The following is a 27146-nucleotide window of genomic DNA, read 5'->3' as shown; positions in this document are numbered from 1 at the left end:
TGTCTTGTTTTGATTTTGGATTTGGACATTTTGGAGGACAGTGATTCGTTTCGGTGTTTCGGATCACTGCTCCATTTTGATTTGGCCGAATCCATTTGGGAGCTTTGACGCTGCTATGGAGATTCGGATCAGCAGGGAAGAGGCAGGCACAGCCGGGCAGCTGAAGGTTCTCCTGCGGCTCCTCCTGTGCCTGCCTCTCCCCGGGTGGGGGAAGCTGCCCTGGCCGGCCCCATCCTCCACCCAGCCCCAACCTAGTTCCAGCACTTTAAGGAACCCTCCCCCCCACACACACACTCACTGGCTCTGGCAGTGGGGACCAGGGCCTGTGGGGGCTCATGACAGAGCACCCCCCACCAAGCGCAGAGCAGTGGGGAGCAATGGGGATTGACCCCCCCACCTGGCACCCGCACAGCAGCTGTCGCATTGCATGGGTACAGCACGGCTCGTCAGGGCGCTGTGCATTGCCTGGGAACTGGGGCGGCTCCAGAAGTCAGCCGGAGCCTGGCACCACTCAGCCCTAGCAGCCCCAGCTCCCATACAGTGCATGGTGCCCTGCCGAACCACGCTGCACCCATGCCATGGGGAAGCTGCCATGCGGGTGCCAGGCAGGTGGGGAGGGTGATCCCCACTGCCCCACACTGTGGGGTGGGGGCAGGTTCTGCCACACCCAGAGGTCCCAATCCTTGCTGCCAGAACCAGCGAGTGCAGGGCTTTTTTTTTTTTTTTTTTTTAAAATGCTGGGAGGCTGGGGCTGGGGCCAGCAGGGCAGCCATGGGGGCTTCTTGGGTGCTGGTGCTGGCTCCAGCCAGCAGTGGCAGCCTCCTGTCATCCCACAAGCAGATCTGAGGGCTTATGTCCCCCAGGAGGGCAGCAGGGATGTCCCGGACTTCTCCCAGGGGGCACAGGCCCCCAGATATGTGCACGGGATGAAAGCAGGCTGCTGTCCCACCCTCAGAGCATTGGGATGGACCTCAGGGACAGACCGCAGACACTGGCCAGCTACAGACGTCAATATTAGAGCAGTCCTTCCTCCCCTCTTCTCCCGCTACCTCCTCTTAGTTTCTGTTTCCCTGCAAGCCTGGCTCCAAAACACCTGAAACTTTGTTGAAATGTTTCAGATGGTTTCATTTAATTTTGGAGATGTTTCAGAGCCTTCTGTTTCACTTCAGATTCAGTGTTTCAGGCGCTGAAATGGACCACACCACCTCTGAAACAAAACGGCTGCTGAAATTTTGCACAGTCCTACCAGCTTTCTTATCCATCTTACAGTCCATTCATCCAATCCATACTTCTTCAGCTTGCTTGCAAGAATGCTGTGGGAGACTGTATCAAAAGCCTTGCTAAAGTCCAGGTATATTATATTTCCACTGCTTTTCCCACGTCCAGAGAGTCAGTCATCTCAGGCTGGTCATTGGTCAGGCATGACTTGCCCTTGGTGAATCCATGCTGACTATTCCTAATCACTTTCTCCAAGTGCTTAGAAATGGATTATTTGAGGACCTGCTCCATGATTTTTCTGGGGACTGAGGTTAGGCTGACTGGCCTGTAGTTCCCTGGATCCTCCTTCTTCCCTTTCTTAAAAGATGGGCACTATACAGCTACCCTTTTCCCAATCATCTGGGACCTCCCCCCAAACGCCACATGTTTTCAAAGATAATAGCCAGTGGCTCTGCAATCACTTCAGCCACCTCCCTCAGCACCCTTGGATGCACTGCATCAAGCCCCATGGACTTGTACCTGTCCAGCTTTTCTAAATAGTAGGGGTGCACTGATAAGAGATTTTGGGGGCCGATACAGATAGCCAAGTTTTAAGGAGGCATATCGGCCAATACTGATCCGATTTCCAATACAGCTGTGTGCAGCTGGTAAGTCTGTTGTGGTGGAAGGGAAGGGGGAAGGAAAGGGCATGGGGGGGGTGCAATTCAACACCCCCCCATGGTGAGAGAGGGAGTGGGGCGTGGGCTGCCCAGCCGGGCCGTGGTGGGTGAGGGATGGAGCCACGACTCATCCGGGGGTGTGCGGGGGTGCAGCTCCCACTGCTGCATGGACCCCAGGAGGGCACAGGGGGAGAGTGTGCCTTGGATCTGCATGGGGCGGGCTGCAGCTGTGGACTGGAGCCAGGCTCTTTTTGCTGGGGGCTGAGCTTGGGGCAGGTGGCAGTGGCGCTGGAAGTGGGGGCTATGGTGAAATTTGGGGTGGCTGCAGTCCCCCCCACCCCATAGTCCCCCTACCAGCAGCGCTGCCACCCGCCCTGAGCCCAGTCCCTGCAGAGAAGAGTCCGGCGCAGCCCCAGCCTGCCTGTCCTGCCCTGCCACGCGCAGATCCCAAGGCCCATGCCCCCCCATATGCCCTCCTATGGTGCAAGCAGTGGTGGGAGCTGCCCCCCACCCCCTCCTGACCCCTGCATGAGCCACAGCTGTCCCACACCCCATCTCACCTAGGCAGCATCTGCCTCTGCCCCACTCCCTCTCTCACCATGGGGCACATTTATCTACCCCTTTCCCCCCCCCACACCTCTCCTTCCACCACAACAGACTTACCAGCTGCCCACAGCTCTCCGTGCTGCCGGGTTGTGCTCCTTGCTGCCTGCGTGCTGCGCACGTGCATGGGCATTTATCAGCCAAATTAAAATCGGCCGCATTAGGCCGACTTCCGATACAGCCAATTTTCTTTATATCGGTGCCGATCTAATATCGGACCAATGTATCAGTATCTCTCTATTAAACAGTCCCTAACCTGTTCTTTTACCACCCTTCTTGGTTATACTGTAGACAGTGAGTTTGTACATCACTTAATGCAGCATGAGCCCAAATTTCTGAGGTCCATTGGACAAATCTATAGACATATAAGTAAAATGTTATTTTTGGCACTGAACATCTACGAAACATATCATCTATGAAACCTACCTTCCCAGAGCCTACAGATGGACTCAGTACAACCACCACTCTTTTTAGCAAAGTAAATGAAAATGCTGTTGACATGCACACTGCAGCAGTGAAGGGGTTAAAACACAACCCTTCCGGTGCTCCATGATGCTTTGTTCCCTTTATTATTCTCTCACTCCTGTTTATACCAAGTTTCAATGTCACCCCCTCCACCATGACCAATTCTCTGCTTTTATCGCTCTGGGCATTGACACAATGGCTGCTCCATTGCTGAGCTACCTAATTAGATGCTAGCATATATTAGTTTCTGTAAACATGGATTTGGTCAAATAATGAGTTTGCTTCCAAACAAAACCCTTATATAAGCACTGAATATTGCAAATGCTTTCAGCTCTATGGAAACTCTGTATTTATAAGGTTACCATGGGCAAACAATAAAGGCCACCTTCTAACCTAGCAAGCTGTGGGAGTTCAATATGAGAAATGAGGGTTAACTGAGAGGCAGAGTTGCATGCACATCCCAAAACATTTTAAAAGTCCTAGCTTGAAGAGGATCATCTCCAGCAACTGAAGGGGAAGGGGTGCATGACACTGGAGACAACCAAAAAGAGGGCAGACTAGCCCATTGCGGGTAATCCAACACTTCGCTCTTTATTCTCATGTCCAGTATTTAGGCTGTGTGCAAGGGAAAGGGATGGGTCACAATGAACAGGAGTTTGGAAAGAGAGGGAAGAAGGCTGGGATGGGAGGATAACATTCTCCACAGAAAACCTGCAAATACATCACCCTGCTCTCACAATCACCACGTTCATGTCTATGTTCTTACAGTGGTAGGTGGGCCAAGAAGGGAAATTTCAGAAGCCAGCGTGGCCTCAACAGTCTCCTGTGAGGAAAGGGGCAAGGACCCAAAAAGAAATGAATAGGATGGAGGTGTCTTCCTTGTATCCCTTCAGTGTATTTTAGCAACCCTCAAAGCAGCAGGACATTGGCCAATGTTGTACCCATACCATACCTGTGGTGGGTTAGTGACATGGGTGCCTTGCAGTTGTGTGACAGCATTGACTGCACAATTTTACTAATAGGTTAGACAATGGATTTGTAGAGGATAGTTTGGATAGGGATAATCCTGCCCCTGGTAGGTGGTTGGACTAGATGACCTCTTGAGGTCCCTTACAGCTCTATGTCTGTGTGATTCTATAGGCTGAACAGGAAAATTGGGGCCCAATTTCCCGGAGGCCCCTTGGAAAATCCAGTGGAAGTTCAGTGGTTCATACACCTTTGACCACTGTAAAAAAAACTCTTACAAAATAGGAAGGCTGGCTTGTATTTTTTGTTTCATTGTTTGCTTTAGTAGCTGCTGCAGAAAGCTTCCTATTACTAACTGGGCTGCAGTGGCTAAACAGTTTCACATCAGCACAACAGGGGGAAACAAGTTCTAGCAGTAACCTGCCTCTTCTTCACTCACGCTTTTAAAAAGATGTAATGATGCATTTCATAAAGCCAGACAATGACTCAATACTCCATCTCCCAAGACCATTTGTTACAGCTTGTACTCCCCACAATATCTGAGCCCAAAAAGGAAAGGACCTGAACCAAATGTAGACACCACAGCTCCTTTCAATCCCAGGCACCTCTTCTTACAGGGGATTAACAGAGTGCCACAGCTGTTTGTAGCCTTGCCACTCTACAAGGGGGACAATTGAAGAGGTAGTTGTTTTAGGCAAAGGACAAACCTGTGACATAATCAGTGTTATTTTAGTTAGTCCAATAAGAACTGGAAACCTCAGGGAGCTGGGGAAAAGGCAGAACCCTTCACTTTTAGGTCACCAACTGAAAGCCAGCCAAGGACAGTAGAAGCCAGGAACTGCGGCTATCAGATGGCCCTTTGGCAGCCTACAAAAAGAAAGCCTAACTGGTCTCAGTCCAGATATCTGCAAACAACTAGCAAAGTTGACAGCTTCAGCAGTATCACTAAGGCCTCAATGAACAGAGACCTCTATTTTAGTAAATAAAACCAGGACCATGTGAGATAAGGAGTGTGTTTGTGCAGAGAAGCAAATGTCCATCCGTGACTGTTTTGTAAACAGAGGATTTCAGTCCTGATTTCAGCAACTCTACCATACAGTCGCATGCACAGCTTAAAGAACACCTAAGCTTTCCTTGTCCTAGCCTGGGTCTTTCCATTCCAAACAGCTGTTAAATACTGGCAGGAGACCCACAACACCAGCAAATTGTGTTCTCTCCCCCAGTCCAATATTGTAAAAGCCTAAGTCATGTCTCCATAATGCTTTATTTGCGCTCCAACTGGCTGACAAACAGCCAGAGTGCAAACAAGCGTTCCAACAGGAGCTGGCGGCGCTGTGGAGCGCCACCATGATGGTGGAGACACGGGGGGCAGAGGCAGCGAGGCCATGGCTCTGGCCTTGACCCACCCTTCCCCCCTTCCATCGTCACTGCCTGCAGGGCCTGATGTGGCCGTGATGGGGGGGAACGGGCCCGACATGCATGGGGGGAAATAGTGGGCATGCCGTGGCAGCAGTGGGGGGAGGTTGGGGAGGAATGAGACCCAGGCCCGAGGTGGAAGAGGCTCACTCCTCCCCTCCCCCAGCAGCTGCTGCGTCGGGTCGGACCTGGTGCTCCCCCTGCAATGCCATGATGGGCCAGTTTCTCCCCCAGCTCAGGCTTCCTCCCCACCCCCCCAGTCAGCTCCAGGCCTGCTCCTCCTGTTCCCCCACTGCCGCCGGGTCAGCCTGGGCCCCCCCACCATCGCGGGCTGGCTTCTCCACACCCTCAGGCTCAGTCCTCCCCTGCAATAGGAGGTAAAAGGGGAAGTGGGCCCAGAAAGGGGTTGGGGGGGGCGGGGTTTGGAAAACACACAGGGCTCCATCCCCATATGCTTCCCCACCTGCGATCATTCCTGATGGGCAATTGACTAGTAATACAATAAGTGCCATCATCATAATGGAACGGTATAGGCCTTACCCTATATCCTGAGAGCTCCAGTCACTTAGCAGTAACTCGGAGAGCAATCTCTCAGGACTCTAAAACAGTGTTCTGAAATCCTCCCCGACCAACACATCACACTGGACCACAAATGCAGTGGAGGGGGGGGAACATCCTTTGGGATCCAATAGATTCTTCAAGGTAAACTTTAATACCACAAACACACATCACCTAGCATAGCAGGAACATATCAAGGAGGCAAGCAAATCCATATATGCAGCACGCGAGAGCAAATACCTTTCACCCAGAGGAGAGATGGTGTTCATACCTCTTTATGTAGTTTTTAGAGCAGAAGCAAGATCTGGAAAAGCATGAGCATAACAAAAGCCCTCCTGCCAAATTTTCTGTCTTAAAAGCCACGTCTTCCCTTGCAATCCACTTTGAAAAGGAAAAGGTCAGACAGGAGGTAGTGTTTTCACATGTTTATAAATCTGATAAATACAAGTATAACCCCTGCCCACCAGAATGGGGCAGGAAAGGGTCCTGTGAAGACCCGGAAAGCACTGACTTGCAGACGGGAGTGGTCAAGAGGGCAAGTGGTTCAGGCCGATGTGTCAAACAGCTTGTCAATCATCTCGCCCACCTGGTCAACTTGGTACTTGATGTACTTCTCGGGGTTCTTGGTGAAAGGCACGTTGCCATACCTGCCAGGGGCAAAGAAGAGAAGCCTGTGACCAGCAGCAGGCACTGCATGAAGCCAAGGTCACAGGACTTGGCTTTCTGGAGAGAGGCTGCCTTGCTTCCCTCTACCCCACCCCCCCCAGCCCTTCCCAGAAGGGTAACAGATAGGCTCTGACATTGCCTCTTTCAGTATGACAGACATCTGATGTAGTTCTTGGCAGCAAGGATAACCATCATAAGCACGGTTAAGGGCAGATATTCATATTAACGGGGACAGATCCCTCAGAGCAACCCAACTTTCCTCTAGCTAGAACAGGGCTGTCTAACTGGCAGCCTACAAGCCACATGCAGCCACAAGGGGTTAGCAGGTGGTCTGACAGCTCCCGCCTGGCTGCCCCTCTGCCAGGGAGGTAGGGGCACAGTATATGACCTGGTCATACAGTGTGCAGTAGAGAGGGGAAGTCAGAGTCCCCATTGTGGGCAATGGGGAGCCTGGGTTGCCTGTGTGGCAGGGGGTGGGGCAAGGTGCATCCCACCTTGCAGTGTGTAGCCCACCAGGTTGGCAACCTCCTCCACTCACAAGCTGGACATCCCTGTTCTGGAACACGGCTCTCAAATATGTTGCATTAATAAAGCTACTCATGGATTCTGCTCCACCCCCCCCCCCCCCCAAAAGTCAAAAATATCCCCTGGAAACATCAACTGTGAACTTAGCTCAGCTCACAGAACCCTCATACTCAGTACGCAGTAGCTGGAGATGGTTTTGGAAGACAGCGGACTGCCTCCGGTTTGCACATCTGCTTTTGGTCCAAAAAAAGACTCAGCACTTCACAAGAGGAAATGGGCGAGAAAGGACTGTGCACCTGCAAGAGGGTCATCACCTGTTTAAGAAGGCACCGTAGGTCTCTTTCACAATGGTTTTCTGAGCCCGACGGATTTTGTCCCTCTGCTCTGTATCAGGGATAGCCCAAGCCTTCTGGATTTTACACAGCTCCTCCAAGCCATCATTAAATCCCTTTCCATGACAGGAAAAAACCATTAGGGACATGTCTGAGCAAGACACACGTGGTGTCTTGTGTCTGAATAGCGAAACTCAATGTTACTTTGAGGAAAGGAGAGTTTTCCTGCCATCCAAGAGCTCCTTACCTTAAAACGCTCCTTGATCATCTGCCTTTCTTTGTCCTTGAGCTGCAAGAAGGAAGAAAAGGACATTGTATTTGTCCTTCCCAGTATAAATGACAATATTGCTGCTCACCTGCTAAAATTCCTGTTTAACTTATGCAAGGCAAAGATTTCTTTTAAATCGGACCAACTACGTAGTGAAATAGAGTTAGACAAGTTTTTGAAGGCAAGATGTTCTTCATCAGATATGAGAGTGAAAGCCAGCAAAGCCCTTAATTTGCATGTGGAGCACTTAAGATATTCTTGACCTGGAGTGACCAGCCTGCATGGGCAACACCCAGGGTCTTGTCCTTAAGAACTTCTAAAAGGCTTTAGGAATCTCACCATCCATGTGGCACCACCTTGATGCCCACTCACTGGTTCCTACCTCACCTCACCCTCAAAGTTTGCTTCACAAATAATTTTTTTAGGACTCCTCCCAAAGGAGAAGAAATATGTCGGTGACAAGAGTATCTGAGATTAAGTACGTGTCACTCACCTGAAATATTATTTGAAAGTAATGTTGGGGTTTGGACAGGTCATTTGACAGATCGCATTGATGAGAATATCTCCGAGTCTTCCAATAGTGAAAGTGTCATTTGTCCTATCTTAGAGATGGGGACACTCGAGACCCAGAGTCACAAAGAAAGTCTGGGACAGCAGACATAGAACCCAAAGGCTGATCTCCAATCTGACGTACAAGCCACATTAACTCTCTCGATGCTTTGTAGAGAATAATTATCTTTAAAAATCTCTCTACAGAGAGGAGAAAATGATTTTGCCCACTTCTGCTATATCAAAGCCATCCTTTGTCCACCCTCTCACCTTAACTCCAGCTTGAAAGACAGACAGACTTCTCTCCGAGATGTAATCTGTTACCTTTAACCAGCTACAATTGATACAAGAGGGAAGACATTATGGACAGCACTTTTGCCAACAAGAAATCTGACACACATGTACACAATACCTTTTCCAGGACTAAAAAGCAAGGAGACCCCCCAGCTCCATGCATCCCAACGTTCTGCCACAATGAACCTTACACCCATGTCTTTCAAATCATTATTTTTATTGTTTTCTAAAAATTTTCTTACCCTGTCCTCTCCCACCACCCCATTAGCTCTGGACGTTAAAATCGGACAGTCTTTCATTACAGCTTGAGAGACTTAGACAAGGACAAAAGGAGGCCACCTGACCTGTCCTGGTAGGTCTGGATCTGCTTCTCAATGAGCTCCCTATAACAATTTTCTGCTGCCTTCCGAGTCACGGCCACCAACTGGATTAGCTCAGACCTGACAAGAGAGGAAAAAAAAAAAAATCAGCTAAGCCAAACACCCATAAACCAGCCCTGCTTCTCTCACTCAGTGATGCCAATTAAGTAGCAAGGCTTCCAACCTTTATCAGTAAGGCTTGTTGTCCCCGTTACAATTAGTGATAAAAGCTTCTTCCCTTTTTCTTCCAGCCATGCCACTTCAAAACGAACAAACCTAGCGGTAGAAACCTTTCCCGACTGAATGCTTTCAAGAGTTAGAGTCTTAGGTCCGAGAAGATGAAAGATGTTCAGTACAATCAAAGGCCTCTCCATCGCTTTGATTTCTCCACTCTCCGGTGTAATATAGTATGTTTACAATAGGACAGAGATGCTTCAAAAGGGCAGTTTTCGAAAGGGACAGAAATGCCAGAGAGCAGATAACCCACTAAGTAAATGCACTCAGCATACCAGAGCTTTATTTTTAAAAAGTCACAACCCCAAAACTAAGCCTCTCCCAGAAAGAAAATTCAGTCCCCTTGGGAGTCAAGAGGATTATGAAGAGATGCACTTACTTTTCAAGGGATTTAAGGATGTAATTGTAGTTGTTGTGCAGGAAGATGGCTTTTAGAGCTGGGTCTTCATAAACCCTGACTTTGCTGAGAAGGTTTAGCTGCAGGTTGCCCAGCACTTTGCCTTGCAAAGAAAAAGTAGTAAAGATCTTTATTGAGATCACAGATGATGGTGGCTGCTACTGATGATAAAAACACCAACATGGCCCCAATTTCAGAAGACTTAGGTGCAAAATTTAGGCCCACCATGCGTAATTATGCATGCACACTACATGCATATTCATAACTAAGTTTACAAGTTAGACATGTATTTTGCAGGACTGCTTCGGTGTGCCAATGTGCACGATAGTTGTACACCATTTTCCTCATAAAGTAATGGAGGTTTCTCTCCCATGCCATTTCCTGTAGCAGCAATTCTCAACCAAGGTGCCACGGTGCCCTGGAGTATCTTTCAAGGGTGCCATGAGGTGCCACACAACATTAGCACTGTTAGGTGTGTAAATATGATTATAAGATAAACCCAGAGATTTCAAATAGAAAGCCACAACTGTGGTCTCTTTGAATTCTTTGCAACAGAAAAACTGCTCTATTATTTCTCTCTAATCCCAAAAAGGGAGGAGTGAAAGGTAAGAGCTGGCATTTTCCATGGCGTGTCTCAAGTCTAAAAGGGAGGCAGGACCACTATCCTGTAATGATGGGCACTAGAGGAGTTAAGAGGTATGCGTTTTGGGCAGCCACTGATTCCATCCCCAGCAAAGATTGAAACTTGGCCCTACTGCCAGGGAGATGCATCTGCTCATGCCAGAGCTCAAATTTGGGCAATCTGAAGAGAACTTCTGAGCCAAACATCACACCACCATGCCCCACCCTAGCGATTGCTGCACATTATATTGAGCCATAAGCTGACACTCCAATGCCATGCAGGAGAGTAACTTCAACAGCAACTGCAACAGGTTATAGCAGGCACCTGAACAGTCTTATAACATGCCAAGCAAGGAAGAAGCAGAGGCAGGAGAGCTGTGCTTGATACTCACAGATGTAGGTGCTAAGCAGCCGTCGGCTGAATTCTGAACTGTAGCTACTAGCTGAAGAACTGGTCTCTGAAAAGAAACGAACCTTTAGCCAGTGAATGCGCCATCCTGAGAGGCTTGTTTGGTTAATCTGCCTTTACTCAAACAAGCCATTTTGTTGTTGCTATGGAATTAATGCAAGGCTCCGGTTGCCAATGAAATTACCTCCCCCTCTACAACCCCCAGATACATCAGTTTATTCAGCATCAGGGAGAATAGCACTGCACTCCACTTGAACCCTATATTTGTACCAACTGCTGATCCCCTTTGCTGCAGGAGGGTAATTTCTTCCTTATTATCTCCAAGATAGAAATGATAACGCCCCCTCCTAAGATCTGGAAGACACTCTGTTTATCAGATGCTGAGCAACAAAACCCAGCAAAAAGCTTCTTTCTTTTTTAGCACTACAACTTCTCCAACATAAGCACAGGAAAGTGATTGTTTTTAATGGCAGGCATTTACTGAACTATCCCAACAGCATTAATCCAAACATGCACAACGGCTCTGGAAAGGTTTCAGCTAACGCCACATGGTGGTACTGATAACAGACTTCTCGAACTCTGCGCAAGGACTTTTTTGAACTCCACAACCTGCTCAAACAGGTGATGGGGCTGGTTCACATAATTTCTAGTGCCTGGATGCAAAGAGAGATCATTTCCAAAGGGTCAACCTCCCACAGGCCAAGCTCACTCTAGTTGTACTTGTGAAAACACTGGAGGTGTTCAAAAAGAGAAGCCATGCTTCAGATGCTTGACCCATAGGAGTTTCACGGGGTTGCAAGCAGCACTAAGATCACTTGAAAGGTTGGGAACCCAAGTTGCTTATGAACAGAGGACTGGGGTGGCTGAAAGCTGGGAGCATTATCAAACAAAAGAACTGTATGTGAAACCAAGCAGGGCAACTCTTCTGGAAACAGCTACCTTCATGGAGCATCCTAGAGATAATCCAGTGCATCAAGACAGTCCTCCACCCCCACTCTTGCTCACATGGCATCCCCCACCTAACCCCTCCCAAGAAGGCAGCTACATCCACATGTTAGTAGTTGCAAATACACCTCCTTTTCTCCCTCCCAAGACAACTTTTTTTTTAAATGCCAGATATAGTCAAAGGCAATGTAACGACCCACGCTGCTTACCTCTGGGGTCTAAAGGAATATTGTATGTGTCCCCAAGAACTACAAAGTTTAGGGCAAGATAGAAAGAGAAAAAAGGGAAGGGAGGAGAGAGAAAGAAATGTAAAGTGCAAAAAGACAGGTTAGAGACCACCATCCCTTCAAGAACAAAGCAGATATTAAACACAGAGCAGCCACATAACAGGCAGGTTTACTCCTTCAAGACCACAGACCGAGCTGGATATTAAAGAAGAACTTGGCGGTCTGCACCAGCAAAAAGTATTTAGTGTGCCCATCACCCTCTCAGAATAAGTGTTACCAACGGCAGTCCGACCCTGTCCCAACAATGGCAAAATTCCCATTCCAATGGGAGTTGGGTTATTCTGTCAAATGAACTGTATTACTTGGAGGACTATTCAGTAAGACCTTATGCCTGCAAGTGCAGGCTAAAAGCCTCTTTTAAGATACAGAAGATGTTTTGGCTGGCACAGATTTTGCCAGCAATTGTTGAGTGCGCAGCAAGAAATGGTGTTCATATTCCAGTTCTTGTGTGCTCTCTTTCCACAGGTGAAAACATTTCTACTTGAGTGGAACATTTCACCAGAGGCAAAAATCCAACCGTCTCACCAGCCAATCACGTGGAACAGCTGGAACACAAAATAATATCACAAACAACGCTGTGCTATCAAAGCTGGCAGCTCCCTGCATTGGACTAGATACCTGTAGCAGCAGGTCTAGTTTCCTGGGCTCAGCCACAGAATTGCCTGCTGTTGCTAGCTCTGCAGGAGAAGACTACTGGCAAAAGGGGAGGAGTGTGGATGACCCTGACAGATCCAAGATGTCTAATGACAGCAGAGAACATGCTTTATTATGCTTCCTCTCATATGCAGCTCTGAGGCAATAGGTGCCAACTTAACTTACCAGGCCTAGGTATCATCATTATCCTGACCTGGTATTTTTATAGGCTGCGAAGATGCATTTCTTTTGCTGACTTTTACAATTCACTGCATTTAACACACAGAGCAGCCTGTACTCCAACAGTTTGCCTTATGAACCTCCACAAAAAGCTTACAGCAGGCTTGTAATGATTTCCTGCTCTGGTTCTCCACCACACAGCCTGGCTGCGCTTTCCAGCCTTGGGGTAAGTAATGAGGACCTTGCCTTCTGACAAGCAGAGAACACATTATCAGTTTCCTCTGAAGCTAAAAGCTGCATTGTCTCTTTGGTCAATGAAAGAGTTAACTCTGCAGACACTCTGACCAGACATGTAGTTTAGCAGGGAAGAAGGGTGGCTGTTAGAGGAGGATGATGGGAGGCAGCGGAAGTAGACAAAGAAATGGAGTAGACTCCAGTGTGGGTGTTCTCACTGCTGTTAATGAAAAGAAACTGGGTGAAAGGTACACAAGACAAGTCAAATGCAATTCATTGTGATCAAACCTCTTTACCCAATAACTCGGCGGGACTGACTCGTATTCATTTGAGAGATCAGACAGCAGGAGACAGCAGGTGCCTAGTTTATTTATAGGCTCTCTGTCTGGTTTATTTATAGGACTTGTCAGCTGCATCTCCCTACCTCATTGCAGAGGCTGACAACTAAAATGTGTGCCAGCTAGCAGCACATCTGGAAGGCCAGGCAGCAGCCAACTGTTCATCCCTTTGAGACCCACAGGTGATCATCATCATTGTCATGGAAGTTAAGGCAGATCATGGGGGGGGGCCTATGCAGAGTACTTGTTAAGGAGGTTTAACCTTGTTAAGGGAAATGGCTCAAGCAGCATGTGGAAGACACTGTAGCAACCAGAGAGCCCTGTGTATATACCTTGAGATGCTAGCATGGCACCTGCGGTCTCTTGGAAATCCAGTAGTTGTTGCAGGAAAAGAATGGCCTGCAAGAGAAGGGATGGGTAAATCAAAAGCAATTCAGTTGGGTTTCACTTCAAATCGCTAGAAACATTAAAAGATGCCCCAACAACAAGTCAGTCAAAAAAAAAAAAAATCAACTGGAAATAACACTTCAGTTGTATTGGAGCTTCTTCATGGTCTTGAACCTTCTCAGATTTTAAAGCACTTTATGAACTGACAGGCAAGTACCAATTATACAAAAGTAACCTGTGAAGCAGCCACCTCCAGTGCCCAGACTAGGACAGCAAACCAAGAGGAACAGCGCACCCACTGGAAGGGTTTATCTACACTGGGAAGTTTATTTGGAGGAAGGAAGTGGGTACAGACAAAAGTAGCTGCTCCTGATTAACTCCCTGTGTAGACACTTTTATTTTCAGAATAGCAGTACATTAACCAAGTGTCCATACAGGGAGTAGCTAATGAGGAAGAGCTATTTCAACACAATTCTGCACGCCGGCAAGCTCTTAACTACATCCTGCAACCAAGCTTTAATATTATACCTGGAAATTTAGTTGAGATGCTGGGTTAACCCTTTCCCTTATAGGAGCAGCCACTGAACACACAATGTAAGAGCGAGTAGGAGTTGGGTTACGGTCCTTATGAAAGGAAACAAGGCGTCTCCCTCAGTAGTGTAAAGCCCTTAGCAGCATGCTAAGGCACTGATTCTGTAAAAACTCCCATCCATGTCCCGATCAGGCCCACACACTGCTTAAGAGAATTACTTTAGCCCTGCTAACCGCTGGCTAAACGCATGTCACGTCTCTGCAGCCTCTCGAGTATTTTAAGTTCAGGTGTCTAAGTTCTGGTCTGGTACTGGCAGACCCTCAAACAGCTCTCACATGCCACAACACTGTCTTATGACCCTGGGAAAGAAGCCAAGGCAGGAATCTAGAAGCCAGGGAATCTCACCTTTTAATAGAATCCAATCAATCCCTACCAATAGCAAAGACAGCCTCATTTAAACAAATACATTTCTGTTGAAACAGAGATTTGCTCTCTGTAGGGCTGGTGCCAACAGTGAAAAAGAGACGTGAGTTTTACCCAAGATGTTTCAAATCACTGTCACGTACGTTGCTAGTGAGTTCATGCACTGTCCCATCTTTTGGCATGTTATACTCCTTGTCTGGATCATTCTAAGGGAGGAAAGTGAGAAATGCAGACAGATTGTTTAGTGGAGATAAAAGGCAAATGCATACACAATGTAACTCTTCTTCAGGCAAGTTTATTACAGGGCTGTGTTTCCAACATTTCTCAATAACGTCCTTAGCGCTAAGGCTCACAACCCCATCAACTGGTTATCACAGGCTACAGCTGGTATCACAGTAGCAACATCAGGAAAGAGCCAGCTAAAAGGGTACAACAACTTGCCTGCATATAACCTGGCAGATTTAAGACTGTTACCAGATTCAAGGCTTAATTAAATTTATGGATAAAACAATCGTTTAGCCATAACTTTCCCTTTGACTAGAGACTGTTTAAGAATTTTGATGCAAAGGAAATGTCACCTTGGCAATTTTGCGTTAAAAAGAGATGATCTCAGATGGCATCTTGAACATGCATTCAGTCACAGCTACCTCTGTAAAATGACTTGCGGACTGTACTGGATATTTTGTGGAGAACTGCATTATGTGTAGGCTTGGTTATAATATTTGAGAAGCAAGGAATAAAACAGCTACCAAGTCAGCACTCAGGAATTAGCATTCTTCTTGTAGCTGAGGCAACAAAGTGCCTGCTCCACTTTGAAGGCCAGTAAGGCAGCCATCCTGAATACCAGAAACAAAAAACTCGGGTCTCTGCCTGTTAATGCAATAGCTACATGGCTTAGTTTACAGCTTGTTTTAGGTTACTGACAGGGAATCTCACCTTAATGTTGTCCGCAAAGTCTTCCAGTGCCTTAGCCCCTGTGGTCTCCATGGAGGTGATCAGGCCTGGAAGTTTGTTCTTTGTGCTGGCTGCAGTGCCCTGGAAAAGCCCAGTACATAAACATGACAATGAATGCTGCTACCCGCCCTTTTGCCCACTAGTCAATAGGCCTGTGCAAAGTGGCTAGTATTCGCTTTGGATTAGGCCAATTCGGGGGACAGCGATTTGAATCAGTCCCGATTTGATTCCGCCGAATCTCTGAATCAGCCAGGCCAGGCCCATCCCTCACCCCTCTCCCAGCCTGGCCCTGGCTGCCCCGTCCACCCCAGCTCCCAACACTTGGGGAAAAAGAGCCCTGGCTCAGCAGGTGCCACTGGGCAGGGGGCGATCCCCACTGCCCCCCACTGCATGGGGGGCTCTTCACGAGCCCCCGAACCCCTCCCACTCCTCCCAGCCCCCTCATGGGTGCCCTGCAGCCCCAAGGCTGCACCAGGAGCAGTGAGTCCTGGGGCTTTTCTCAGCTTTTTTTTTCCTTAAGGGGCCAGAGCCCTGGCAGGCAGGGGGGCTGGGGGAGCAAGGGGGTTGAAGGGGCTCATGCAGAGTCCCCCATGCAGCATGGGGCAGTGGGGGGCAGTGGGGATTGCCCCTTGCCCAGCAGCACCCAGTGAGCACCAGGGCCTTTTTTTTTTTTTTTTAAAGTACTGAGCTGGGGTGGGCAGGGGTCCCCCTCATGGTCCCCTGCCCCCTCCCGTAGTACTTACCAGCTCGGAGTGGCTGCAGCTCCCTGCTGCAGTCACCAGGGACTGCCCAAATCATCAAAGCTCTCTGAATCTTTGCCAAAGATTCGGAGAGCTTTGAATTGATTCAGGCCTTTAAACTGGTCCCGATTCAATTCAGAGATTCAGCCACCGAATCGGGCCGAATCTCCTCCGAATTGAAATCATCACCCAAAGCTTCAACAGCCCTACTAGTCGACTGCTTTCACTGTACCTCATTCTCAATTCCTTCAGTGCTGGGACTTTGCTGGAAGACTATTTACAGTATGAAGAGTTGGTGAGACTTTTGGTTCTCATCAGATCAGCCAAGTACACTGTTTAGTGGGGAAAAAGGGTCCCAAGTCCTGGATAAAAGTAGACAGCTGGATCCCTACCATATTATTTCCCCAGTTGCACTTCCTATCTATGAGGCTGCACAGTGTGTGGCCACTAAGCACCAGCCCTGGATGAAGAGATGGGGACTCCCAAGAAAGGAATCACTCTGCTAAAACTGGATAGTGGTGAGTGGCCCCTTAACACTGCTGCTGAACCCAATGCAATATGGTACCTACAGAGCCTCTTAAAGACCAGCTGCACACTGGATGATTTTAACCCCATTCACAGCCACTGTAAACAAACTTAATCCACTAGCTCCTATTTAAACACCTTAATCTACCAGGCCAGTCATTGGTACAGCTATCCTTTTGATGACACGGGAAGGATCTCTTTGAGAAGCGGTCCTAAATTAGAACAACAGTATTGGAGTCCCATTACTTCAGATTCCACGGTGATGGGTGCAGATAGACAGATAGCTCATCAAGCCGGCTATCTAAGCACCACAGTACCACTCTAGCTGGAGAGAGCTAGTACTAAGAGATGAAGGATGTTTCTACCTCCAAGGATGGACATTCTGGCTCTTCATCCTTCCTAGCTAGCTCAGCCAGGGGGAGAATGGATTGCATTCTGGGTTAACTGCACAACAGCACACAACACAAGCATGAAGCCAGCTGGCTTTTGTCTGAAGGCTTTAATATTCTTTGCTCTTGTAGGGATCACGCTTAAGAACTGCCCCACATGAAAACTGTGAAAGCTTCTCCAGTTGTTTCTCACCTACCTGCAAGACCTGATCAAATTCTGGCTTCATCTGCTTCAGGTGCCTCAGGATGGGGAAGATGGTGAGCACAGCTGAGTAGTCATGCCGTATAATGGCTTTCCGGGCTGCTGAGACAATGTTGTCTCCCTCAATCATCAGGTTATCTAGAGACTCCTGCAACATACCAACAGCCAGAAATAGGGGGTTAAGACTTCCACTGTTGAAGCACCAGGGAAACGGGCAGTGGAGGGGCAGGGGAGAGGGAAGGGAAGCAAGCATAGAGAGGGATTACACAAACCATGCAGTGCAAATTAAACCGAGAAGAGAGGCTTTAGGGACCTGAATGAGGGAGTCAAAAGTCTTCTTCTGGTGGTGCTCTGGGATGATCTCTGTCAGGATCTGGTACTCGCTCTGGGCCAGTTTGACAAAGGCGCTAACACAGTGAATGTAGGCATCAATCTCAATGTCCAGCACGTCGTCCCTCCCTGCGGGAACAGCACAGGCTTATGAACATCTGGGACGTGTTGACCCTTCCAATGACATTTCTTGCTCTATAACCTCAGTTTATACAATGATTGTTTGGTTTCTTCTGGAGTGGACAGTTCTGGTTTTGTAGGCAATTTTAAAGTGAAGAGGTGACCCATTTGCATCCTGCACCATAGGATCAGCTCCAGAAAGCTGCACACACCCGAAATAAGTTTCAGTGCATGCATTACTCTCAAGCTCTGGAAATGGGCATATAAGGTTACCTCGTGTTCTCTACCAGTATCACAGCAAAGCAAGCATTGGAGAAGTTTGCTACCACGACTTCAGACTTGTGACAACATTTAGTCAGGGGTTTAAACAAGCTGTTCTAAACTTAGTGAGAGATGAGAGCTGCACTGAATTATTCAATACCCCCCTCCCTCCATTTTATTTTTAACTTAATGGTCTCCATCTATCACACAGATGAACGACTGCCATTCTGAAAGAGTATTTCCACATACACAGGCTTGTACTAGATGAGGTTTACTGCTCAAAGACAGTAACTCAGTATTAGAAAGCAGAAGTATATTCATCTCCCATGATCCTGGGTCTTATGATTTTCTTTAGAGGGCTGGATAGCCAGGAACACTCTTAAATACTCCACAGTTTGGGAAAGCAGGAGTTGCATTTTATCATATGCTATATACGACTTCATTTCCCCAAGTGTCTGCAGTCTGCGATGGATCACTTCTCTGGCATAAGACAGAAGTCTCTCAAGTCAACCTTTACCCGAGCTGTTCAAAGTTGGGCCCAAACATGATAACGTGGCTTGCAGACCAAAGCATAGTACTGCACACTGTGACCCACAGCATTGCTCACTCCATTTTACTGAAAGAGCCAGTGGTTGCAATCTACTGCACGTTCTACAGATCTGACAAAACCTATCAGGAGGGACCTTTCCCATCTTCCATTTGGCAAAGCTTAGGTGCCCCCGCTTTGGAGAGCAGGATGTACGTGATTGAATTTGTTTTAGCTAATTGTTTGGGCAAGAGCTTTAAAACTGGATATGGCCCACGTTCCAGGACTATCCACCTAGAAGGAAGGTCACTGGCTAAGAGACAACTTTGAAACACACTGAAGAGACAGCACGTTAGCCAGCGTGTTATTAAGAGACAACGCGGTACTTACCAGCAGCTGGCCCATGCTTGTCGCTCAGGGCATCGGAAAGGTGTTTAAGTCGTAAATCATGCTCATGACCTAGTGAGATGTCAGCCGGCACAAACAGAAGGCGCAATTTATCCAGGGCGGTTACAGCAGGGAGGGTCACGCAGGCCAGAAGCCACTTCAAGCTTAGGTTATTTACACTCTATCAAAAATGTCTGTATGCATACTGTCCTGGGAATGCTGCCCTACCCACATCCCCTCTCTGGATGCTGCTGTGGTAGTAGCCCTTTGAAGCCTGATGGGAAGTGTGAACCATAAGCATCACTTGCCAAGCCCACAAGGTCCTTCAAACCTCTTGGCAGAAGCTCTAGGTGGGTTAGTTGGACAAGGGAAAGCCAACATGAACATTGGATGTTAAGTGCCAGAATTCAGCCCTTAATATTCACTATGGATGTATTTCATATAGCCATAGAGGTAAATCTCCATAGCTACGCTGACTAAAGATGTCAGCACAGAAGTAGGAATTGCGATGCTTTTCTTTATGCTGAAAAAACTGAAAGATCCCTCAAGGGGCTTTAAAGCCAGCCATCTCTCCACTTACCCCTTGGGTGCAAGCCCCACAAGTACCAGGGCTGGTATGATATGAGAGAAAAAAAGTGCATGTGGCTGCCCCCAGGACAAAGGGGGGAAGAAAATAGGTCATGGGCCAGCTCTGCTGTGACACTTCCTCATCAGGTTTGGAAAGGCCACTACAAGCGTGAAGCTACCATCAGGCAAAGTGAAGCAAGGACAGAAACACCAAAGGGTTGTCACCATGGGCAGAGCACAGCTTCCATTAGCCAGCTGACCGTAAGGCAGGTCGACTTGCCCAAGATGGGCTGGCCCAGAGCCAGTTGCAGAGTGATTTGCTCCCCTGGTTTTAAAGCTCTATTCCTTTCCCTTCACCATATTTTGAGTCTTAGCATCATAAAGCCTCAAGACAGAGGCTGACAAAAATCCATTGAGAGCGTCTGCAGGCTAATGGAAGCCCTGCCTGGAGGAGTAAATCACAAAGGCGGCCAAGGCGCAAGGGTGAAGGAATGGGAGATGTGGTTACCTTCCATAGGAATGAGGTTAGAGGCCCCCTTTTTCCCATCTAGACCATGCTGAGAATATTGTTTCAGAAGATTCTGAGCCTTACGGATCGTGCCTGTCACCAGAGCCACACAGAGAAGAGACAAGAAGACCTAGGAAATGAGTGAGAGAGAAAAAAAAAAACAAAACAAAACAAGAAAACCAAGCCACCAGCAGCCCTCCACCAGCACCAGTAACCCCAACCCAGTGAGATGAGGTCTAGCAACAGTGAGTATGCTCAGTACACACCCCAGAACCGCAAACTGGGTTCCAGTGGCACCTTGGCAAAAATCTATCCAGCCAATGATTTTCTTCCTGTGTGAAAAACAGGAACTCAAATCGCAGCGTCTACAGGGAGGTCAAGTCTCAGCCTGCCCCGAGGTCCTGGGGATGGAGGAAGAGGTGAACTTTACAGAGCAGGGATGCAATACAGCACCCCGCCAATAACAGGAGTATACAAGAGCAATGAGGGCACGTGGCGCTTGAAATGCCATAGACCTTTCCTGCGACGTGAAAGCTGTATTTGCAGTCAGCTCATGCTTTTACATTATCCAGTGCCGACTGATGGTCCCTCGACCATCCAAAAGTATGAGGTGACCTTTGCTACACATCAAGCAGCCCAATCGAGCAATTAAAACCACAGAGCTGTGTGCCCTCTCTGGGAAGTATTTGTGAGCATGCTCAGTGTCAGCCAATTTAAAACAGTCGAGGTGAAGAAGAAACTCTGGTCTTGCAGCGCAGCCTCAGGCATGAGCAGCCAGTCAGTGATTATTACAGCACAGACTCTTCTACCGCAGAAGGACAAGTTTTGCTCCTCCCTGTAGTCTAGCTCTGGTGTTATAACGGGCAGAGGGTCAGCCTGAATCCCCAGGACATTGTTTTTCTGAAGAACCGACAAGTCAATCACAGAAAATTATCATATGAGGTTTAAAATAAAAACACGGACAATGTTAAACAAAAAGCTGATGGAGGACACAGCAACTAGGAAGCACTGCAAACACAAAAGAGAGAGTGTTAAACCAAAAGCCAAGCGTGGCCGACACGTTAGAACGGTAGCATTCAGCCCATTAGCTCGAAATAAAATCGCCTGAGCCCACCAGGCCAAGCTTGCTTTGCTGCTGTGAGATGTCTGTGCAAAGTGAGGAAGGGAAAACTATGGAAAGGCATGAGCAGCTCTGCAGGGAGTGGTCCTAGGAAATGCAAATGGATCAACTTAAGAGAAATATAAACCTGGCCAAAACATAAAATAAATGTTGCATTTGTGCTTAAAAAAAAAAAATAAATAATAATAAGGCAGAAAGCGAGTCAACCCCAACTTCTTACCAGCAATTCTGGCTGGCACATCACAGGTGCTGCTAGCAGCCCTGGAGAGCATGAGGAGGACTGGCTGTAACACTACATGAACAGTGAAAGTTTTAGTCTAATAGTGTGCCAAATTTTCACCCTAGAAGAGCATAAGGGTATGGTGTTACCTCTCTCTTTCAGAAGGTAGAAGTGGGAATGAAACCTGAAGGTGCTGAAAGAAAGGGCTATACAGTAGAAGAGGTAGGAGAGAGAAGGGCAAGCTCCAAACCTGGTTGTGACAGAGGTGGGTGGAGTCCCCAGCCTGTTAATTAACTGCAGTCTCTCATTAGAAGCACCAACCCACAAGACAAATGCTTCTTCTTCCAACATCTCCTTTTTCAGGTTCATTCCACCAGTTTACAAAAGAAGTCCACTTAAAGACAATGCCCACATTTGATTCTGTTTTATCACTTCCTTTTTTAACATATTCTTCCATGGGCTTGGAATGATCCTATCCACCTTTGACATTCACACTCCTCAATTCGCAGGCCTCTGGCACATTCCCTCTTCTTCCCCCTCCACTACCCCCATCCTCCTGGAGCAACGCAGAGCTCACTGGCTCTTTTCAGCCCAACCCTTCCACACACTTTCAGAATTCATGCGCCCTGTACCATTTACTGGTATTGTTTCCATTAGCATTTATAACGACTCATGTAGCACAGAATTTATTTATTTTTTTTTTACTGGTCTCTGGCTTTGTAAGCGTTTTGGCATTAAAACTTGCGTGGCTCTCTAGCTCCCGATTGCCTGGCTGTTGGTGGAACCCAGGTAAGCAGCACAGCTCAGGAATGCCTCTTTCTATGGCCCTAAAACCTCCAATTTACTCTTCCCAGATAAGAGTTGCACCATCTGGGCTATTCTTTTTTTTGTATTTGCATTAGACCAATTAGTTGCATTTACATTCAGACACAACAAGTGTTTACTGGTATTATTTCAATGCTGTTGCTGGTACTTAGGATTGTAACTGGGCCTTAATGGATTCTTTTGGAAGCCAAATGCCTTAGTTCCACAAGTATCTTCCCCCATTAGGCAGCTTGCAAATTAAAATGGGACCCTATGGCAGCTACTAACGAAGGCATCCAATTCAAGGGCTGTTCAGAGATCAAATACGGGGAAGCAGAAACAGGTACTTCATCCAGGCTGATAGCTTTCCTTGCTGGATCACTTCACCGTGAGGTGAACTGGAACAGGAACAAAATAACAGCTGAGGCTTATGAAAGATGGCCAGTATGTTCCTAAAGGACTATCAAGGTGACCTCAGGAAAATAAAAGCCTCTTCCCTCCTACTTCCTTCCTACCTGCTATAGCCTTCCGATATCTATATACCCCCCTATAACAGATTGTTCTGTCATCCTTTCCCACTTGGTCCATGTCTAGGAGGGCCTCTGAAGCAAAGCTGAGAGATAAGGGCTCAATCTGAGTTGGTGGGGATTAACTGCAGTGTAGACCACGCACCAACAACGCAAGCAAGTTCTCCATACACCAAGTGCACTCGAACCTATTTCTGAGCCACTGGCACTACTTAATTAGCAGACCTGGGCCTATACAAGTGTACAGGAGATTTTTCAGTGGTGTTCTCAGCCTTATTCCAGAAGCCGGGTGGACATACCTTTAGTTCCCCTTCCTCACAGAAGTGGCATGCAACCACAGGTAGGCCTGCTCCCTAGTTGATTTGGCAGGGGCAGCAGGCATCTAAGAAACTGGATGAAATGTTATGGCCTCTGTAGGGGAGAAATCGCATCAAGGTGATCTTAATGGCCTCTTAATGGGAGGACTTAACCCATGGGCCTGACTTGCTAGAACTTCTCCTCTCAATTATTTCAAGATCTGGAGGGAGATTGCTTTGCTTATGAAATCCATGAATTTTCAGCACTTCTTGGAAGAGACCTTGTTAGCTAGCTGCTTCTACTGCCACCAAAGCACCGACCAACCTGCCAGGCGCTGGTGTACCACGCAGAATCGGTAACTTGGTAAACGCTTGTCGGCAACAGAGCGGTTGGAACTTTACAGCTGATACTGAGAACAGGAGGACCTCTCTCGCCGTTCTGTAGCAATCACTGGTTTGCACAAAACCATTTCAGAGCCTCAGCTATGCTCATCTCCTTAGAGGTATTGCTCAAATTTGGAAGCAGAAAGCAGCCCATATTTTGAAGATGCTGTAAAGCCTGACACCAATGCCAAAATGTGCCGCAAGGCATTTCACTCATTTGGCAGGAGATGGTTTCATCCGAAGCCCGTTTTATGAGCATCTCCCTCTCATTGTGGAGGGGGAAGCATCACTCCCCAGCTTTGGGAACCTTGCTCATTCTAACCGTGTCTCAACAGGCCAGTTGTGAAAGGGATCTGACTGGGGGGCTGCACAGGCCTTGGGTGTGATGTTAACTCAAGAGTGCTGAAGAAGCGTGGGGCACAGCTGCAAAAGAAATGAGGGTGGTAACACACATATGCTTTGAAATAACAAACAGCTACTGAGAAGTGAAAGCTCCCCAGAATCCAGCTGAGTCCTGCTGGGGTCTTTGGCTCATATCCCCATCTCTAACACCTTGCCATCGTTTTCAGACTAATGAGCTCCCTTGGACTGTGCTGTGCAGGTGAAAGGGCAATAGCACATCAGAGATTTTTAGCCATTATTTATTCTCGCAACAGGTTAAAGAATTGAGGGTCTGCGCTGGGATATTCTTTCATAATAGGGCTGGAGAAGACTTAACCCACATGCCTGACCTGCTAGACCTTCTCCTCTTAATTATTTCAAGATCTGGAAGGAGTTTGCTTTACTTATGGAAACAACGGCACCGAATACAGCAATCACAGTTGAAAAGACAAAGACTGAAACAGGGGACAATTAAAAGTCCAAGACAGTCGTCATTATGGAGACAGTACTGGCTGAGATCTCCTACAACTTTACCTCCAGAACTGTCCCTGAAAGCTGATAGGGCTATGGGGAAACAATCCCAGGAGAGGATATAGGAAAGGCCAAGAGAAGATCTTGTTTCTGTGTCGCTGTAATAGGGGCAATAAGTAGACAAGCCATTAAGAGTCTGAGCTGGGGTCAAGGACCGTTTCTCCAGCTGAGGATAATAAAGATGCAGTGGCTACTATTACTTTTTGCATTTGGCAATATTCTAGCATAGGAGTTGGGAGCCTCCTAGAAGTGGGCTGAAGCAACACAGCTCAGTCTGAGCTGTCCGGCACTTCCAACCAGCCAATGCCATTACAAGCACTGCTGCTTCTCCCCACTGCTATCATGTATGTAATTCAGCAAACCCTCCATGAAGCCCCCTACTGCCAAACTGCTGCCAATATCTGGGCTGCATGGGCTGGATGAAATTTCTCAGCAGGCCTATGGGGCTACAGATCCCTGCTCTAGCTCCCTCTTTGCTGATCCATGTTTCATACTTGTAGCACCATCTCTACATGCTCAAAGTTTGTATCTTGGCTAGAAGCAAGACACCCTCTACCTGACATCGCACAAGTGTTCAGGCTAAGTATAGATTGAAGCCAAGATTTTCAAAACGTGATTTGGGGTACCCAAACTGCTGTGCATTAAAGGAGCCTCATTTTGAGAGGATGTGTGTTTACTGCTGTATGAAAAATCATGTTCTTTCCCAGTATCTGAAATCATACATCTTAAGTCAAAGCCACATAAAAATCACTAAGGTTTTTTTTTTTTTTTCAAATGTTGGCTCTAATTTTTATGGTGGGAGATTGACTAAATATTCAGTGGTGGGAAGACAGCTCGTTTGAGTCATTGGGAACACACCTCTACTTAAGTTCTTTACACTACTTGCTGAGTCTCTTGGGTTAGCAACAGACAAAAATGAAATGCCCCGTCAAGACGAGATGATAATTGAAAACTGGTGGCAGATCCTCAGCTGGGGGGGCGGGGGGGGGGGAAAAATCAGCTTGGCTCTATTAAATCCAAGTCAGCACAACTTCAAGGCAACCACACCAATTTACAGTATAGAGATCTATACCCGGCTCTGTCACAGGGCATAGGAGGTATTGAGCACAGAAGAGGATTTCACCAGATAAAACAACTCTCTTTGCCTTAGTGTAGTAAGTTTGATACAGAATATGCTCCCACCAGGAATACAGAATGGACTATAACATTTAGGAGTTAAAAGACTGGCTGTACGAAACATGGAAGAACACCAGTCCCCTTAGCAAAAGACACCTCCAGCTACATCCATCCTTATTTCTGGAATGATTTTTACCTGATCAAATCCAACCTACAAAATTTGGCAGCAATGTCAAGGGAAAAAGTAGACATGGTAACAGATGAAGGGTTAAGTAACATACTCCATTGAATTTAAGGTGCGCCCAGATTTTCCCCGACACGTTAAGGGGAAAAAATCATCAAATAAAGATACATTTCCAAGAACACAACCTCAACAGTGGAGATGGAGTGCATCAGTCCCCCCTTTTTTAAAACTGAATTTAAATAGTACAGTATTTCCTCACATATAACACACCCTGGGATAAAATGCACATCTTGGTTTTGGGAAAGCAGAAGGAAGAATTGTTTTTTGCCAGAATTATGGCTGCATCAAGCAAAGAGCTAAAAAGTCTGCAGGCCTGTGAGGACAGAGACCAGCATTAACGAGAAGAAAGCAAAACTGCTAAAAGAGTAAGCTTGATTATTGGAACATCAAGACTAGAGAGATGCAACTGTTACCAACTACGGGGTGAAGGACAGTGAGCCATTAATCAGCTGACTCCCTCAGCTGCCTGAAAAGAAATGCCACTGGTTTTGGAGCAGGAATCAAAGTGGGTTGCCTCTCTTCCAGACAGAAAAAATCAGCTTCCCCACTTAAGACATGTACCCCAATTTTGGAAAGGGGAGGAGGGTCTGATCTTTTTTGTGGGAAAGGTTCATAATATATGTGAGAAAATGCGGCATTTCATTTTACAAAAAGTGTCTTATATTCAAAGGAATATGATATGACTCACAAGGTGATTCTAGCTAATTATCAGAGTCTTGCTAATTTCCTTGGCATCATAGCACTCATAACCTTCAGCTTTCAGGAACAGTGCCAGAGCATGGGTACATGTTTAAAATTACCTAACTGGGGAGGTGGGGGGTCAGTTGTTTTAAAGATCTCCACTAAAAGATTTTCCCTTAAAAATATCCCAGCTGCAGCCTTTTTGCGCAGAAAGTGGGTTATTAGACTTCTCTGCATGTTAAAGTGAAGAGGACCTGAAAAGCCTGAAGGCACACAGACACACAGAGACTCTTTACCTGGAATGAGGACTGCCATTCACAGGGATTATGAAAATAAACACAGCACAGTTAAAATGGATAAGAATTCCTTTTTCCGCTCCAACCTTTCCACCAATTCCCGTGCCCAACCCACTTCCTGCATTTTTCCCCCCCACTCAGAAGAAAAGCATTTGGATGATCTCAGAAACACCCAGGAAAGCCTTTGTTTGAAATTGTTTCTTTTTCAGCCAAGTGAAACAGAAGTCTCCCACCTGCTTTATCTCACTTATTATTTTGTGCGTCAGGGGTGTACTTAATAGCCATGTTGGTCTGAGACAAGAAGACATACAAAAAGCTAGAACTCCTGGTTCCAAAATGATACCTTTTATTAGGCCAACTGGGAAATTAGACCCAGTTGGTCTAATAAATGTATCATTTTGGAACCAAGAGTTCTAGCTTTTGTATGTCTTAAAATAGTTAAAATAACTAATTATTTTATAATATTTTTGATGTCCTCTACTATGTGTCTCTTTATAAAGTAAAGTAGTCGACCCCCATCTTGTCCACCTTTCTTCATG

The 27146-nt window shown here is 47.1% G+C and overlaps 1 protein-coding gene across 10 annotated transcripts in view; it reads right to left on the bottom strand.

The window, feature by feature from the left end:
* Positions 1-6295: 6295 nt before the first annotated feature.
* Positions 6296-27146, bottom strand: part of EXOC7 (exocyst complex component 7) — a 30562-nt gene continuing 9711 nt past the window's right edge. Inside the window, exons 7-22 of one of the 10 annotated variants that reach the window (XM_090059697.1) lie at positions 26608-26619; positions 20008-20100; positions 18936-19004; positions 17622-17767; positions 17304-17456; positions 15435-15533; positions 14642-14704; positions 13489-13555; positions 11694-11732; positions 10523-10588; positions 9492-9612; positions 8864-8959; positions 8496-8559; positions 7656-7697; positions 7391-7524; positions 6296-6532 (exon numbers count right to left, since the gene is read on the bottom strand). In XM_090059697.1, coding sequence (XP_089915823.1) covers positions 6430-6532; positions 7391-7524; positions 7656-7697; positions 8496-8559; positions 8864-8959; positions 9492-9612; positions 10523-10588; positions 11694-11732; positions 13489-13555; positions 14642-14704; positions 15435-15533; positions 17304-17456; positions 17622-17767; positions 18936-19004; positions 20008-20100; positions 26608-26619 — 1367 coding nt within the window. In that variant the 3' untranslated portion in view covers positions 6296-6429. The remainder of the gene's footprint in view (positions 6533-7390; positions 7525-7655; positions 7698-8495; positions 8560-8863; positions 8960-9491; positions 9613-10522; positions 10589-11693; positions 11733-13488; positions 13556-14641; positions 14705-15434; positions 15534-17303; positions 17457-17621; positions 17768-18935; positions 19005-20007; positions 20101-26607; positions 26620-27146) is intronic. The other 9 variants (XM_090059691.1, XM_090059699.1, XM_090059693.1 and 6 more) reach the window with 9 other exon arrangements.

This window comes from Crocodylus siamensis, chromosome 8, assembly GCF_052110815.1.
Source record: "Crocodylus siamensis isolate JL-2025a chromosome 8, ASM5211081v1, whole genome shotgun sequence".
Taxonomy (NCBI): domain Eukaryota; kingdom Metazoa; phylum Chordata; order Crocodylia; family Crocodylidae; genus Crocodylus; species Crocodylus siamensis.
The sequence above is the reverse complement of the archived record's forward strand: the minus strand, read 5'-3'. Positions and strand labels throughout refer to the sequence as shown.